Raw genomic sequence first — 15,113 nt, 5'->3', positions numbered from 1 at the left:
GGTTACTATAGTGGAAATCAGTAGAAAATTCCTGATTTTCATGTAGAATCTTCTAAAAAAGCCAAAACTTGAACACTGATTTATATCTCCTTTTTGCTAGCTAATAAACTTTCAGAAAAATTTATTTCCCTCTTTGTAAGTTTTCTAATCAGAATTCTGATGAAGAAGAGATCTTGTACACAGAAGAGTGGCTACCTCGCCTGGAAATTCCAGTTTCCAGTTCTGCCAATATATTAAAATAAATAAATTTAAACATAAAATATAGACAATTTATCTTTAAGCAAATTAATTAGGAATAAATAATGAAGCAATTTTCTTCTTGAAAAATGACTTTAATATAAATGAATTTATCTTGCCTTCAGCTGAAAAGCCAACCCATACAAGGTAGGATTTCCTTGTAAGAGGAAGAGGATCCCCATGTAAAATTTGTTTTTTCTTTTTCCCCAGCTCTAGCAGTTGAACTCCAAGGCACTGATCCCCATCAAATCCTGTACCTAGTGAGAAAATGTAAATATAAATCAGGTATCAAAGGTTATTTAGCTATGATGATGCAGTTTAAATTATTTTCTCTGAATTGAATTTTATTTTGTGATAAATTCCTAGATTAATTAGCAGTACTTTTTATAGATAATCCACTTACCTGAGGCACCATTCAGGGATTAGAAGCAGAATAGTATGTTACATGGACTATTTACATAAAGTGTTTATAAGCGGTAATTCATTCACTCAAGAAGTATTTAAAGAGAGCTTACTTTGTACCGGGTACTGAGGCTACAATGGTAAACAAGACAAAGTCAGTGTTCTCCTGAAACTCATATTCAGGTAGGAGAGGAAAAACTAATTTAAAAAGAAAGAAAATACTAAGTGTCATTATCAAAGATTAAAATACTAATGTGATAGAGTATCAGACTGAGTGGCTACTTTAGATTGGACAGACAAAGGTGGCCTTTTGAGAAAGTGAAATTTAAACTGAGATATGATTTGCAAGTTGGAGTCAGCCATCCAAATGATAGGCGGAGGAGCACTGCAGTAGACAGGGAAAAGCTAATGAAAAGGGCCTAAGTTGGGAACAAGCTTGGTGAGTTTGAAGAACACAATGAAGCCAGTAGGGCCAGAACCAGTAACAAGAAAAAAAAGTGGTAAGAGATGAGGCTGAAGAGGCAGGCAAAGGTCAGATCACGTAGGACCTTGCCACCTGGGATAACAAGTTTGATTTTTATTCTAAAGCAATAGTAAGACATCAGAGGATTCGGAGCAGAAGAGGGAAGTGATTGGATTTATGTTTTTTGCTATTGCAAATATGTTCCTATAAAAGGGTTTCATCTTTAAGAAATTCATGGAAAAGACTCTGACAAGTACAGGTTTCTGGTAACTGACTGTACTGCTGAACTGAATGAATAAGCAGAACTGAATTTTCAGAACTCTAATGAAAAACTGATGAACTCATAAAAGTGCTAACAAAAGATCAAGATGAAAAAAAAAATTAATTACATGGGACTGAGTGAACTGATGAGGATGAGTATAATTTTTGTGACTTTCTGTCTGAATTAAAAAAAAAAAAAATCCGACAAGGACTCAGAGGCAAAGAATATACAAATCAATTTTCACTGCAAAGTAAAGGAGCTGTTACAGTGGAGGATTACTGGACTGAATGTCAATATTATGACATAGTATGAGTGTGTTTCATGTTTGGTAATTGCAATCATTGTTGCTTTTGTTGTGGTCATCCATGTACAATGCTTGGTGTCAGTCTACTTATCTCTTGTAAAAATAAAATATAGTGTGTGTGTGTGAAAAAAAAAAAAAAAGAATGATCTTAGCCCACAGCAAACAGACAAAAAAAAAGAAATAAAAGAAATTCAAATTGGAAAAAAAAAAAAAAAAATCACCTAGGCTGCTATGTGGAGAATGGATTGTGGCAGGCAAGAATTGAAGCTGAAAAGCTAGTCAGGAGGTTATTCCAACAGTCCAAGAGATGATGTCTGGGTTGCACTGGGGTTTTAGTGGAGATAAAAAGAGACAGATGTGCAATGTGTCGTGTGAACTGACATGATAATGACTTTGCTGACAGAGTGATGTGGGGACGTGAGGGAAAGAAAGGATAACTCTTAACATTTCTGGCTTGAGTAGCTAGATTGATAGTGTGCTGTTTACTGAAATGGAAAAACTAAGAAGCAAGTTTGGAGGGAAAAAGAAAGCCCAGAGGCTTTATTGTGACCAAGTTAAGTATGAGATAAATATCAAAACTCTACATAGAGATTTCAAGTCGGCAATTGAATATGTAAGTCTGGAGACACAAGGAGGGGGTAGGGCTGGTGATATTAATTTAGAAGTCATGAACACATAGATGTATTAAAGCCATGGGTGTTAATGAGATATCCCAAAGTAGTTTCTCAAACTGCATTTTTTGACCTGTGAGTCATGAAATCAATCCAGAGTTACAACCAGAATTTAAAGAAAAATGAAATCAAAGAGTAAATATTGTCCATGAGACTTTCATTCTAGTTATATCTGCGGGTATGTATAGAACAGCAACACAGAATATATTTCTCACTAGGGCTAAGCAGTCGAAAGACTAATAGCTCCTGACCTAGTGAAAGGAAGAGAAGGGGGCTGTGACTGCGCCCCGGAGTACTTCAGCTAAGAGGGGGGCATAGGAATAGGAGCCAGCAAAGGAGCTGAAAGAGTTATCAGCTCCTAAGGAAAAAAAATGGGAGAGTGATGTCACAGAAGCCAAGAGAAGAAAGTATTTCTGGTGGAATTATTTAAATAAATAAGCATAAAAAGATCAACAGTAACCTTAATAAAACCAGTCTTAGCACAGCGATGGGGACTGAGGACAGAATATGAAGTGAGGAAAAGGAGGCAACAACTTTTAAGTCACATTCAAAGTTGCTTTGGTCCTTCACACAAGGAGTTAGTTTATTTTTTGAGGCATTTAAACTCTGATAATTCTTATAAGATATAGATATGGAAGCAATTAACCAAACTCTACCTTAGAATTCTTTCTATAGTACAGTTTTTCTATAAATAAAATGTTTTCATTTTCATTGCTATTAGTGAATACAACAAAATTCTGTACAAAGGCTATATTGATTCAAATACTAAAATAAATGCAAAAGGAGATAACAATCCAAAACAGAGAGGAGAAAAGCTTAAGTAATTTCCATTTTACTTCAGGTCATGGTAAAACTATAAAATAGTAGAAAAAATCTACCTCTGTGATAAACAATGACAAGCTGTTCTCCGTGTCCTGCCACTGACACAACAGGCCCAGGGAGACTGAAGACCTCTTTTTGAACACCTCCAATGGTAAACAAGCGAAGGAGCAAGGCGCTAGTGGCAGCAGCAGCCCATCCCTGACCAAGACATATGGCTTCAATGTTTTCATTCTGAGGCATGTCTACTATCCACTCTTTGCTTGAATCCCATGAACTAAAGTGCAGGCAGTGAAGCTTGCTAAAAATTAAAACAAGACAGAAACAATCAAACTTTCACATTTGATATTTTACACACATATATAACTAATCATTACACCCAGTAACAATCAAATAGTTTATTTTTCTATTACACACAAATAATACAAAAATGGCTTTAAGAAAGTAATTATGAAATATCCTTAAAATGAACTATGTTAAAACCATTAATAGTCATGTTACTGAAGAATATTGAAAGATACAGGAAAATGCTCACAATATAATGTTAAATGAAAAAAAGCAGGATAAAATCAGTAGAGTGTGATCCTAGGCTGCAAATACACACAAAAATCACAACCAAATTTTTAAAAGGGAAGGAAGCATCAAAATAACTGTTAGGCAAGGGCTTCCCTGGTGGCGCAGTGGTTGAGAATCTGCCTGTCGATGCAGGGGACACGGGTTCGAGCCCTGGTCTGGGAAGATCCCACATGCCGCGGAGCAAATAGGCCCGTGAGCCACAATTACTGAGCCTGCGCGTCTGGAGCCTGTGCTCCGCAACAAGAGAGGCTGCGATAGTGAGAGGCCCGCGCACCGCGATGAAGAGTGGCCCCCGCTTGCCGCAACTAGAGAAAGTCCTCGCACAGAAACGAAGACCCAACACAGCCATAAATAAATAAATAAAATTAAATTAAAAAAAAAAAAATGTTAGGCAAGAGTCCTCTCATTGCAAAAAAAAAAAGAAAATTTAATATGGGAGAACAAAGAGAAAAAGAAAAAAAAAATTCATAATCCCACCAGCAAGATTACCAACCACTGCTAACAATCTGATTTGTGTTTCCAGTCTTTTTTCTTTGCATATTTACATACATGCAAGTTATTATGACACTTAAGCTTCAAAATGTAGATACCATAGTATTTAGAATCAGAGGCAGTACTGACTTCCTAAACAGTAATTTTAAATTCAAATTTAAAATAAAGGGAGATGAGGGACTTCCTTGGTGGTCCAGTGGGTAAGACTCTGTGCTCCCAGTGCAGGGGGCTCGGGTTCCATCCCTGGTTGGGTAACTAGATCCGGCATGCATGCCACAACTAAGAAGTCTGCATGCTGCAACTAAAAGATGCTGCATGCTGCAATGAAGACCCAGTGCAGCCAAAATAAATAAATAAAATAAAATAAAGGGGGATGGGAATTCCCTGGTGGTCCAGTGGTTAAGATTCCGCGTTTTCATTACCGAGGATGTGGGTCAATCCCTGGTCAGGGAACTAAGATCCCTCAAGCCATGCAGCTCAGCCGGGGAAAAAAAAGGGGGGTGGGGGTGGACCTAGAGATTATCATGTTAATCGAAGTAAATCAGAAAGAGAAAGACAAATACCATATTATATCACTTATATGTGGAATCTAAAATACGACACAAATGAACATATCCACGAAACAGAAACAGACTCACAGACATAGAGAACAGACTTGTGGTTGCCAAGCGGGAGGGTGGGTGGGGGAGGGAAGGATTGGGAGTTTGGGATTAGCAGATGCAAACTAGAATATATAGGATGGATAAACAACAAGGTCCTACTGTATAGCAGAGGGACCTATATTCAATACCCAGTGATAAACCATAATGGAAAGGAATATGAAAAAGAATATATATAACTGAATCACTTCTCTGTACAGCAGTAATTAACACAATATTGTAAATCAACTATACTTCAATAAAATATTTAAAAAATAAAATAAAAGGATAACATTGTATATGACTGTGAAATAATATATCTAGGAAAACAAAGGGAAGAACAATCATCAATCAGGAAATCATAACAATCTTAACAATCTGAAATCAAAATTGCACATGGAGCCAAGGGGGAAGGGGGATGCGGGGGGATGGATTGGGAGTCTGGGGTTAGTAGATGCAAACTATTATATACAGCATTGGATAAACACTGAGGTCCAACTGTATAGCACAGGAAACTATATTCAATATCCTGTGATAAACCATAATGGAAAAGAATATAAAAAAGAATGTATACATATGTATAACTAAATCACTTTGCTATACAGCAGAAACTAACATAACATTGTAAAACAACTGTACTTCAATTAAAAAAAATTGCCAGGGAAATAAATGTTCTAATTATGTAAGATATTCTGAGTTAGAGACACTGAGTCAACAGTGATTATTTTAGTCAACTGATTTAATTCAATAATAAAGTATTGAGTTGATTTTACAATGTGTAAAATTAGGAAACCAATTAAAATATCAAAATGACCCAATTCGGTGTTTCTCAGGCTTTAATGCATACTCTATCACCTGATGATCTTGTTAAAATGCAGATTCTGACTCAGAAGGTCTGGGTTTGGGTCTGTGATTCTGTGTTTTCAACACGCTCCCACGTGACCCATGCCCCTAGTTTGTGGACCATAATTTAAGCAGCGAGGAACTAATGTATCCAGTCAGAAGAAATTTAATTTCAAATCACCCGGGAGTTAGTAAAATCTATGATCAAGTGTATAACCACTATGATCAGCTGAAAAAATTAACAGGGCAAGCTGGCTGAAATTACAAAGCTGAATAAAATATTTTTTCTTCTTTAAAAAAAATACAGATTCTGCATCCATTGCTTTTCCATCATAATTTTCTTGTCTCTATATCTACCTACCTACCTGGCAACCAACCAATATATCTAAGAAGTCTAAAGTTTTTTAAGTTAAAAAGTCAAAATGACAAATAGTACTAATAACATTTTTAGTGTGTTTTTCCTTTTTTTTTTTTTTTTAAAGAGAAGTTTCAAATCTAATCTATAGTGACAAAACCCACATCAGTAGTTGTCCAAGGCTGGGATTAGATTAACTGTTAATTGTTAACAGTAGTTATATCTGAGAGTAGAATTCTGGGGGGAATTTTCATTTTCTAAAAATTCTGTACTACTTAAGCTTGCTTGTTTACAATTAATCCGTGTATTACTCTTATGTAAGAAGGGGACAATTAAGCAAAAACAGACATATGTTCTGAGGTATTACAGGTGTGCTGCTATTTGTACTAAACTCTTCCTTCTGAAATTCCATACTATAAAAGACATAATTTTGTTTTTTGTCTTACAAACTTTTTGTACTGAATTTCAACATTTTAGTATAACAGTTCAACAGTAACAAATTCTTCCTAATAATCTTGAATTTACCTTGCTAGTTCATCAGTGCTTTCACATGCCAACAAAACAGCTTCATGGGAAAGATCTGCTACTGTATAATTCAAAGTGTTTGATAAGTGTGTTGCATGGTGTATGGAGGTATCATGGAACTCCACATCTATGGCATTGTCTTGCTCATCATTATAGCAGCGAATAATTCCAATAGAGTTCCACACCTACAAACATGTAAGGTTAAATACAGGTCTGAGAAAGAGTAAAGTTCTTAGAATCAATAGACTAAAATAGTACAGATTAACAAATAATGTAGTCTGTATCAGGGATTAAGTTATGGGAGCAACCACAGCTTACTCACCTCTAAATAGTTTCAGGTAATAGTAGTAACATCAGAGCAACAATTACTAATTATTCTTTTCCTCATGAGAAGAAGGTACATATATACTTATTTATTAGCAAATGGAATATTTCACCTAATATTTTTAAAAATTATATTACTGTCATAAAAAAATACTTTACAATTCACCTTTGAACAACTGAACCATTAAATTCCTCAAACAAAACATTTCAAAAATGTATTTACTTACAAATATGGATATAAATGACTGCATATTTCTTTTGGTCCAACTAACTGGTTTATAGTTATGGCATAAATATATACATTTTAAGGCAGCATAGGACTTCCCTCGTGGCTCAGTGGTTAAGAATCCGCCTGCCAATGCAGGGGACACAGGTTCAAGCCCTGGTCTGGGAAGATCCCACGTGCCACGGAGCAACTAAGCCCATGTGCCACAACTACTGAGCCTGCACTCTAGAGCCCGTGAGCCACAACTACTGAGCCCACGTGCCACAACTACTGAAGCCCATGTGCTCTAGAGCTCATGCTGCAACTACTGAGCCCGCGTGCCTAGAGCCTGTGCTCTGCAACAAGAGAAGCCGCTGCAGTGAGAAGCCCGCGCACCGCAACAAAAGAGTAGCCCCCACTCGCCGCACCTAGAGAAAGCCTGCTCGCAGCAGCGAAGACCCAACACCTAAATAAAACCTAAATAAAAATAATTAATTAAACACGCACACACGCACACACAAAACAGGAATTTAAAAAAAAAAGAAGGCAGCATAAATTGATACCATTTGGAAAACTTGTCTTCTACTCATGTACACTACAGGCTCACACTAGGCAGGGTAGGCCCTAGTGTTTCCTTTCCTCTACCACAAATACAACTATAAAGTACTTGACAATATTAGAAAAATTTAGCTCTATTACTTGATGATGATTACTGACGGCAATAAAAAGGTTTTTGTTTTTTTTTTAATAAAACAACACCTTTAATATTTATCTACAAATTTATGCCAGGACCATACCATTTAAAAAGGACAACCGTCAAAGTCCTCAGTGGAAAACCTCAAATAATCAACAAATAAAAATATTAAACTTTTTTAGCGCTCAAACTTAAGACAAAAAGTTAATATAGTCATTCATCCATAAATATATATTGAATGCCTATTGTGCCATACCTTGTTCTAAGTGTTATCAGTAAACAAAACAGAAAAATCTCTGTGCTTGTGGAGAATATATTCCAGTGGCATGGGGAAAAGGGGCAGATAGCTTTTTTTTTCATAGCACTTATCACCTTCTAATAGTATACCATACCAGTGGTTGCTTTCTAAAAAACACCTTCTAACTAGTGTTCTGGAATCAGTACAGTCTCCTATATAAAAACTAATATTAGAAGTAAAGTTTGGAAGTATAACCAAGAGGTACTGCAAGATATACATACAGTCACATTTATTATGTTCATTATATGTCATTTTGCAAAGCAGAATTTTATTTAACACAACATTCAATAATAAGGTTGAAATAAGATTAAAACTGTGAGTTAACCACAAAATAAATCAAGCACAAAATTATAATCAACAAAAGTGCTCCAGGCCAGTTAACCAAGGTTTTTAAAAAAATATTTTTACCAAACAAAATTAACTACAGTGAGATAAAATGCTTAAAAGTGAGATAAAACTATTTAAAAGTTACATGTAGATGCAAGGCTTACCATGAATCTGTGAGTGAGATGCAAGGGTGTAGAACCTGACTGGAATGGCCTTTGCCGGGGCGTTGGCATAGGACCATCATAAAATGGCCTTTGGGATGTTACAACTGGTAGATTGTGAATGCTGCCTGCCTGATCATCTTCCTCCTCTTCTTTGAGAAAACTAGAACCAGTTTTTATCATTGTAACATCTAGAAAACAAAGGATTATAATTAGAGAATCATAAATACCTATTACCTTGAAAAAGAAAAGCGTTATGAAATCTAATAACCTTGTCCATTCATAGTTAATAATATTAACATTTTAATACTATTTGCCTCTTTCACTGTGTTAACATCTGCAGTGATAATTCGAAAGCAATGGAGGGTAAAACTGCTGGTACCTTAGCATGAATCAAAGCAGTGGCACCAATCTGTATTAGTAGTCAGTGTATTGTTAACCAATTGCAGTAAAAATATTAATTTTATTAAATCTTGATCTTTGCATAGATTTTTTTAAAATGTTCTCTGTGTTAAAATGGGAAGTGTGCATAAAGAATTGTGATGGGGGATTTCCCTGGTGGTCTAGCGGTTAAGACTCTGTGCTTCCAATGCAGGGGTTGTAGGTTCAATCCCTGGTCAGGGAACTAGATCCCACATGCCGCGCAGCACGGTCAAAAAATTAAAAAAAAAACATGCTGCGTGGTGTGGCCAAAAAATTAAAAAAAAAAAAAAGAACTGTGATGGTTATCTCAAAAAAAAAGCATTTCTGCAATTGAGTTGTAAGCTGAACTAGCTAATTTTTTCATGTAACACCATTTTTACTTGAAATACCAGATAAACTATGGTTATACCAACTCAAGTATGTGGCAAACATTTTCTTAAAAATGAAGTGAGCTGGTCATTTAAGAAAAATAACTGACAGAATTTGTGGTCAATGATAAAATTTGAGCTTTCAAGCGAAAATCAGAATAGTGAAAAACGTGTACCTGCCACCATGAGCTTGACTGCTTTGTAATATTTAAAAACTTCTGATGAGATTGGCGATGATACTAACAAATATTATTCTGGATAACGTGTCAATATTAGGAAGGTCTGCAAAGCTCAGGAAACAGTATTTTCCAAATGACCAATGCATATGTGAAAAAATCAAACATGGTAAAAGATCCATTCAAGTTAGACCAATGGATTTTAATGTAATAATAGAGTTGAAAAGTTCACCAAAAAGTTTTCAGATTCGACATCGCAAGTAATCTTTAAGAAACTATCATTTGTTGCGTTTTGGTGCAACATCGAAGAATATCCGCAATCCTTTCAATAGGCTATTAAAATACTTCTCCTTTTTCAAACTACATATTGTGTGAGGCTAAATTTTTTTCACAAACAAAAATATATTTTGTTTCAAACAAAAACAAATATATGGCAGTAGACTGAATCCTGAAGCACATGAAAGAATCCAGCTGTCTTCTATGCTAAGATCTGCAAAAGGGTAAAATAATACCATTTTTCTAGAGTTGTTTTATTTTCATAAAAAATGTTATTTACATTTACATATAATGAGTTTATTAATGTTACTTTAAAGTGAATAAATATTTTTTAAATTTCTCGGTTTTAATTTCTAACATAGTAAATAACAATAAATATAACTCCACAAACAATTTTTCTTTGGGGTCCTCAAAAAATTTTAGGAATGTAATGAGCTCCTGAAACCAAACATTTGAGGAGTGCTATCCTATAAACCCTATATGCTTTAAATGCAGCACAACCACTGTACACTGGCATTTCACTTGGTAATGTTCAAATGTGTTAATTTTAGCATATAAGTTTAATAGTCACTTCATTTAAAGGTTTTTCATTACAATCCCAATATCTTTAACAGATACCAAACTATTCAGGTTACCTATTTCTTTTTGTGTAAAAATTTTAATATTTATTTATTTATTTAATTGGCTGCACCGGGTCTTAGTTGCCACGTGCGGGATCTTTAGTTGCAGTACCCAGGATCTTTTAGTTGTGGCCAGGTTACCTATTTCTTGAGTTAGCTTGGTAGTTTGTGTCTTTCAAAGAATTTGTCCATTTTATCTAAGTTGTTGAATTTATGGACACAAAGTTGTTCATAATATTCACCTATTAAACTTTTGTTATTAATAGCAGTGCTATCTTACAGAAATATAATGTGAGTTACATATGTAATTTAAAATTTTCTAGTAGCCATATTTTAAATAGTAAAAAGAAACAGGTGTAATTAATTGTAATAATATACTGCATTTAAAATATAATCTCAACATGTACTCAATGTAAAAAACGACCAAGATATTTTACATTCTCTTTTTTGTACTGTCTTCAAAATCTGGTTGCATTTTATACTTAAAACACACCTCAATTTGAACTAGCCACATTTTAAGTGCTCAAAAGCCACAAGTGGCTAGTGGCTATCATATTGGATAGTGAAGATCTATGGGATACACGGTGATGATACCCCTTTCATTTCTTATGTTAGTCATTTGTGTCTTTCCTTCTTGACCAATCAGGATAGAGATTTATCAGTTTTATTGATCTTTTCAAAGAATAAGCTTTTGATTTTATTGACTTCTCTATAGCTTTTGGTTGTCAATTTCATTGAATTCTGTTCTTTATCATTTCCTTCCTTTTGCTTGCTCGGGGTTTAATTTCCTCTTCTTTTTCTAGTTTGCTAAAGCAGAAGCTTAGATCATTGTTTTGAAACCTTTTTCAACATACGTATTTAATGCTATAGCTACATTCTACCAATCCAGTACTGACTTTAAATAATAGTTTTAATAAAAAATTGAAAATATTGATCAGTAAGATGGATCATCACATTCACAAAGTCAATTCATACCAACTGAGTTTTCATCATCTTCTAGGATATGACTTCGCTGTCTAGGACGACCTGAAGCCAGCATGAGGTCATCATCATCTTCCTCATCATTTATAATCCCTTTTGAAAAAGAGCGGGTTTCGACTGCATTGTCATTTAGAAAATCACCGGCACTACTTGTATCTTCTCCATCAAAAAGATCGTTATAATCCTTTTCTACTCTGCTAGATACCTTGAACAAATGAATACAAATTAGAAACTATTAGTGAACTACTTATATAAACACAATTACTCAAAAGGCAATCTTTTAATATGCACCTATAAACTCTACCAAGTAAGCAAGTGACTTGGTAAAAATAATTAGCAAATATGTTTATGAGGATTGTATTTATATTTATATAAGACCTAGTCCTTACTTTAAATGCCTCATAGTCTACGGATAAGGTGGAAGTATAAGACAGACATGTAAAGAAATACATGTGTATACCCAAATATAAAGCAAGATTTTATTCCTCACAATCATTCTCCAGAAAAGAAGTCACCTATGAGTCCTTACAAAGTCTCTCATTGTAAGATATTCTCTCATTTACTTTTATTTTGAACAAGATACTGCTTAGGTAAGATGTTTACTTTAAATGATCTCAGTTAAAGCTCGTCTTTGGGGTATTTTTTTGATGCTTATAGAAGTAAACAAATAGAACCAAAAGAAAAACAAAAGTGGCAAATAAATTCAACATTAATCATTGATTCCTAGGAATATGAACATATCATTGCAAGTACTGAATGTCACTGTAAACGATTTTTGAGATCACTTTAAAAAGTGAATAGTAAGCAGATACATTGTAAGGATCACAATTATTCCTATAGAATGAATAAAAACTGTACAATGTTAAGTCAATGGAAACTTATAGTTGGGTATAAAAGTCTAATGAGAACACCATTAATGGATTCAAAAGGGACTATATCACAAATCTTTTAGATGGAAGTGCATATAACTGTGTTCTGGAAAGTTGACATTTAAAGAAATGAGAGAACAGAAAAAATACTTCTAAATTCAAAAGTTTAAACAAATGATTTGAATAATTAAATTAATAACTATTGATAAGTGCTATAAGAAGATATTTAACTATTTTATCCATAGTCCTAAAAGTTTATGTACTCAAGTTGGTTAAAAACTTTTTTCGGACTTTATCAAAAATGAGGGTTTTAACTTATGGTGAGAGGTGTTGTAACAGAAACATGTACTATGACAAGTAAAAGCAAAAAGGAGAGAGTGGGCAATTCTGGATAGAAGGGTTAAGGTTTTATAAGAGGTGACATTTGAACTAAAATTTTTTTAATTTTTAAAAATTTTACTGACATATAGTTGATTTACAGTGTTGTATTAATTTCTGTTGATTCAGTTATACATATGTATTCTTTTTCATATTCTTTCCCATTATGGTTTATCACAGGTTACTGAATATAGTTCCCTGCGCTATACAACAGGACATTGTTGTTGAACTAAAAATTATTTCTCAATTTAATTTTCTTTTTTATCAACGTTAGACATGCATGTAAATCAGTCAGCGTTATAAGGTTTAATATAAAAATGAAAACAATCCTCTGCACAGCCTCTGACTTACTTCTCTGCTCTCAATTGTTTCTTTTGATACTTTCCTCCACACTTGTAAATCATATTCCAGTGAAATTTTTTGATTTTTCAGTTTTAATTATCTATTTAATAGACGTTATTAACTTCTTTCTGTTAAGGAAGATGATGATTTGGTGCCATTTTTCAACCACCACTACTCCCCTTGTATGCATATACACCATTCTCCTACTCCTGTTCACCCAATATAGATATATTCTCATTCTGCTTGGATCAATTTACAGTATTTAGATTTATTATGACCACGTAAATGCTATTCATAGCTGAACCCTAAAGCAAAGGAAATAAAAGCAAAAATAAATAAATGAAACCTAATTAAACCAAAAAGCTTTTGCATAGCAAAGGAAACCTTTGACAAAACAAAAGGACAACTTACTGAATAGGAGAAAATATTTGCAAATGATATGACTGATAAGGGGTTAGTATCCAAAATACATAAACAGCTCATACAACTCAACATCAAAAAAACAAACAACTCAATTAAAAAATGGGCAGAAAAGCTGAATAGACATTTTTGCAAAGAGGAAATGCAGATAGCCAACAGGCACACAAAACGATGCTCAACATTGCTAATCATCAGGGAAATGCAAATCAAAACCACAATGAGATATCACCTCACACCTGTCAGAATGGCTATCATCAAAAGGAACACAAATAACAAATATTGGCAAGGATGTGGAGAAAAGGGAACCCTCCTACACTGTTGGTGGGAATGTAATTGGTGTAGTCACTGTGGAAAACAGTATGGAGGGCTCTCAAAAAACTAAACATAGAACTACCATATGACCCAGCAATTCCACTCCTGGGTGTACATCCGAAAAAAACCAAATACACTAGCTGGAAAAGATACATGCACCCCAATATTCATAGCAGCATTATTTACAGTTATCAAGTTATAGAACCAACCTAAGTGTCCATCAACAGCTGAATAGATAAAGAAGATGTGATATAGATAGACAGATAGATAGATATTGGAATACTACTCAGCCATAAAAAAGAATGAAATTTTGCCATTTGCAACAACATGGATGGACTTAGAGCTTAAGGTATTATGCTAAGAGAAATAAGTCAAACAGAGAAAGACAAATACTATACGATATCACTTACATGTGGAATATAAAAAATATAACAAACTAGTGAGTATAACAAAAAGAAACAGACTCACAGATACAGAGAACAAACTAGTAGGGAGAGGGGTGGGGGGAGGGGAAATATATGGGTAGGGGATTAAAAGGCACAAACTATACTGTATAAAATAAGCTACAAAGATATGTTGTACAACAGGGAATATAGCCAATATTTTATAATAACTATAAATGGAGTACATCCTTTAAAAATTATGAATCACTATATTGTACACCTGTAACTTACAGAATATTGTACATCAACTATACTTCAATAAAAATAAAAAAAAGAATCTCTCTGTTTTGGTTTTTTCTTACACGGATTCCCCAAAGATCTTCCAATCTCCTGCCTGAAAAACATAAGACTGGCTGACAATGCTCTGGGAGCCAAGTATGAAAAGTGAGCTGGGAATTTCAACATTCAAGTATACACACTTTCATTTAATCCTTTTCAGTACAGTATTCCTCCTTCACCCAACACCACTCAATTGTACCCAGTGTCCCTGGATCAGTGACCTCTGTTTTATCTCATCTTAGAGAATAAATCTCCAGCTTTCTGCCAGAATGTATACAGGGGTGAGGGAGGGCAGTTACCTAGCTGTGCCCACTGTTGCTGAGATTGGAGGGATCTACTTGCTTGTTAAATCAACCCTCCTGTTTTCAGCCCCACTTTTATTTTTTTTTAAAGGTAGTTGTCAGTCATATTGTTCTTTTTTCTCCCCCCTAGCTTATGTATTTATTTATTTACTTTTATATTTATTTTTGACTATGTTGGGTCTTCGTTTCTGTGCCAGGGCTTTCTCTAGTTGTGGCAAGCGGGGGCCACTCTTCATCACGGTGCGCGGGCCTCTCACTATCGCGGCCTCTCTTGTTGCGGAGCACAGGCTCCAGACGCGCAGGCTCAGTAGTTGTGGCTCACGGGCCT

The 15,113-nt window shown here is 34.6% G+C and overlaps 1 protein-coding gene across 1 annotated transcript in view; it reads right to left on the bottom strand.

Annotated features, from left to right (window-relative positions):
* WDHD1 (WD repeat and HMG-box DNA binding protein 1) overlaps positions 1-15,113 on the bottom strand; it is a 63,810-nt gene that overhangs the window by 23,818 nt on the left and 24,879 nt on the right. The window contains exons 11-15 of the mRNA XM_068545221.1: positions 11,435-11,645; positions 8,600-8,787; positions 6,588-6,772; positions 3,218-3,459; positions 357-494 (exon numbers count right to left, since the gene is read on the bottom strand). Of these exons, the coding sequence (XP_068401322.1) occupies positions 357-494; positions 3,218-3,459; positions 6,588-6,772; positions 8,600-8,787; positions 11,435-11,645 (964 nt within the window). The remainder of the gene's footprint in view (positions 1-356; positions 495-3,217; positions 3,460-6,587; positions 6,773-8,599; positions 8,788-11,434; positions 11,646-15,113) is intronic.

This window comes from Eschrichtius robustus, chromosome 1 (genome assembly GCF_028021215.1).
Source record: "Eschrichtius robustus isolate mEscRob2 chromosome 1, mEscRob2.pri, whole genome shotgun sequence".
Lineage (NCBI taxonomy): Eukaryota > Metazoa > Chordata > Mammalia > Artiodactyla > Eschrichtiidae > Eschrichtius > Eschrichtius robustus.
This window is presented reverse-complemented; position numbering and strand designations above follow the sequence as displayed.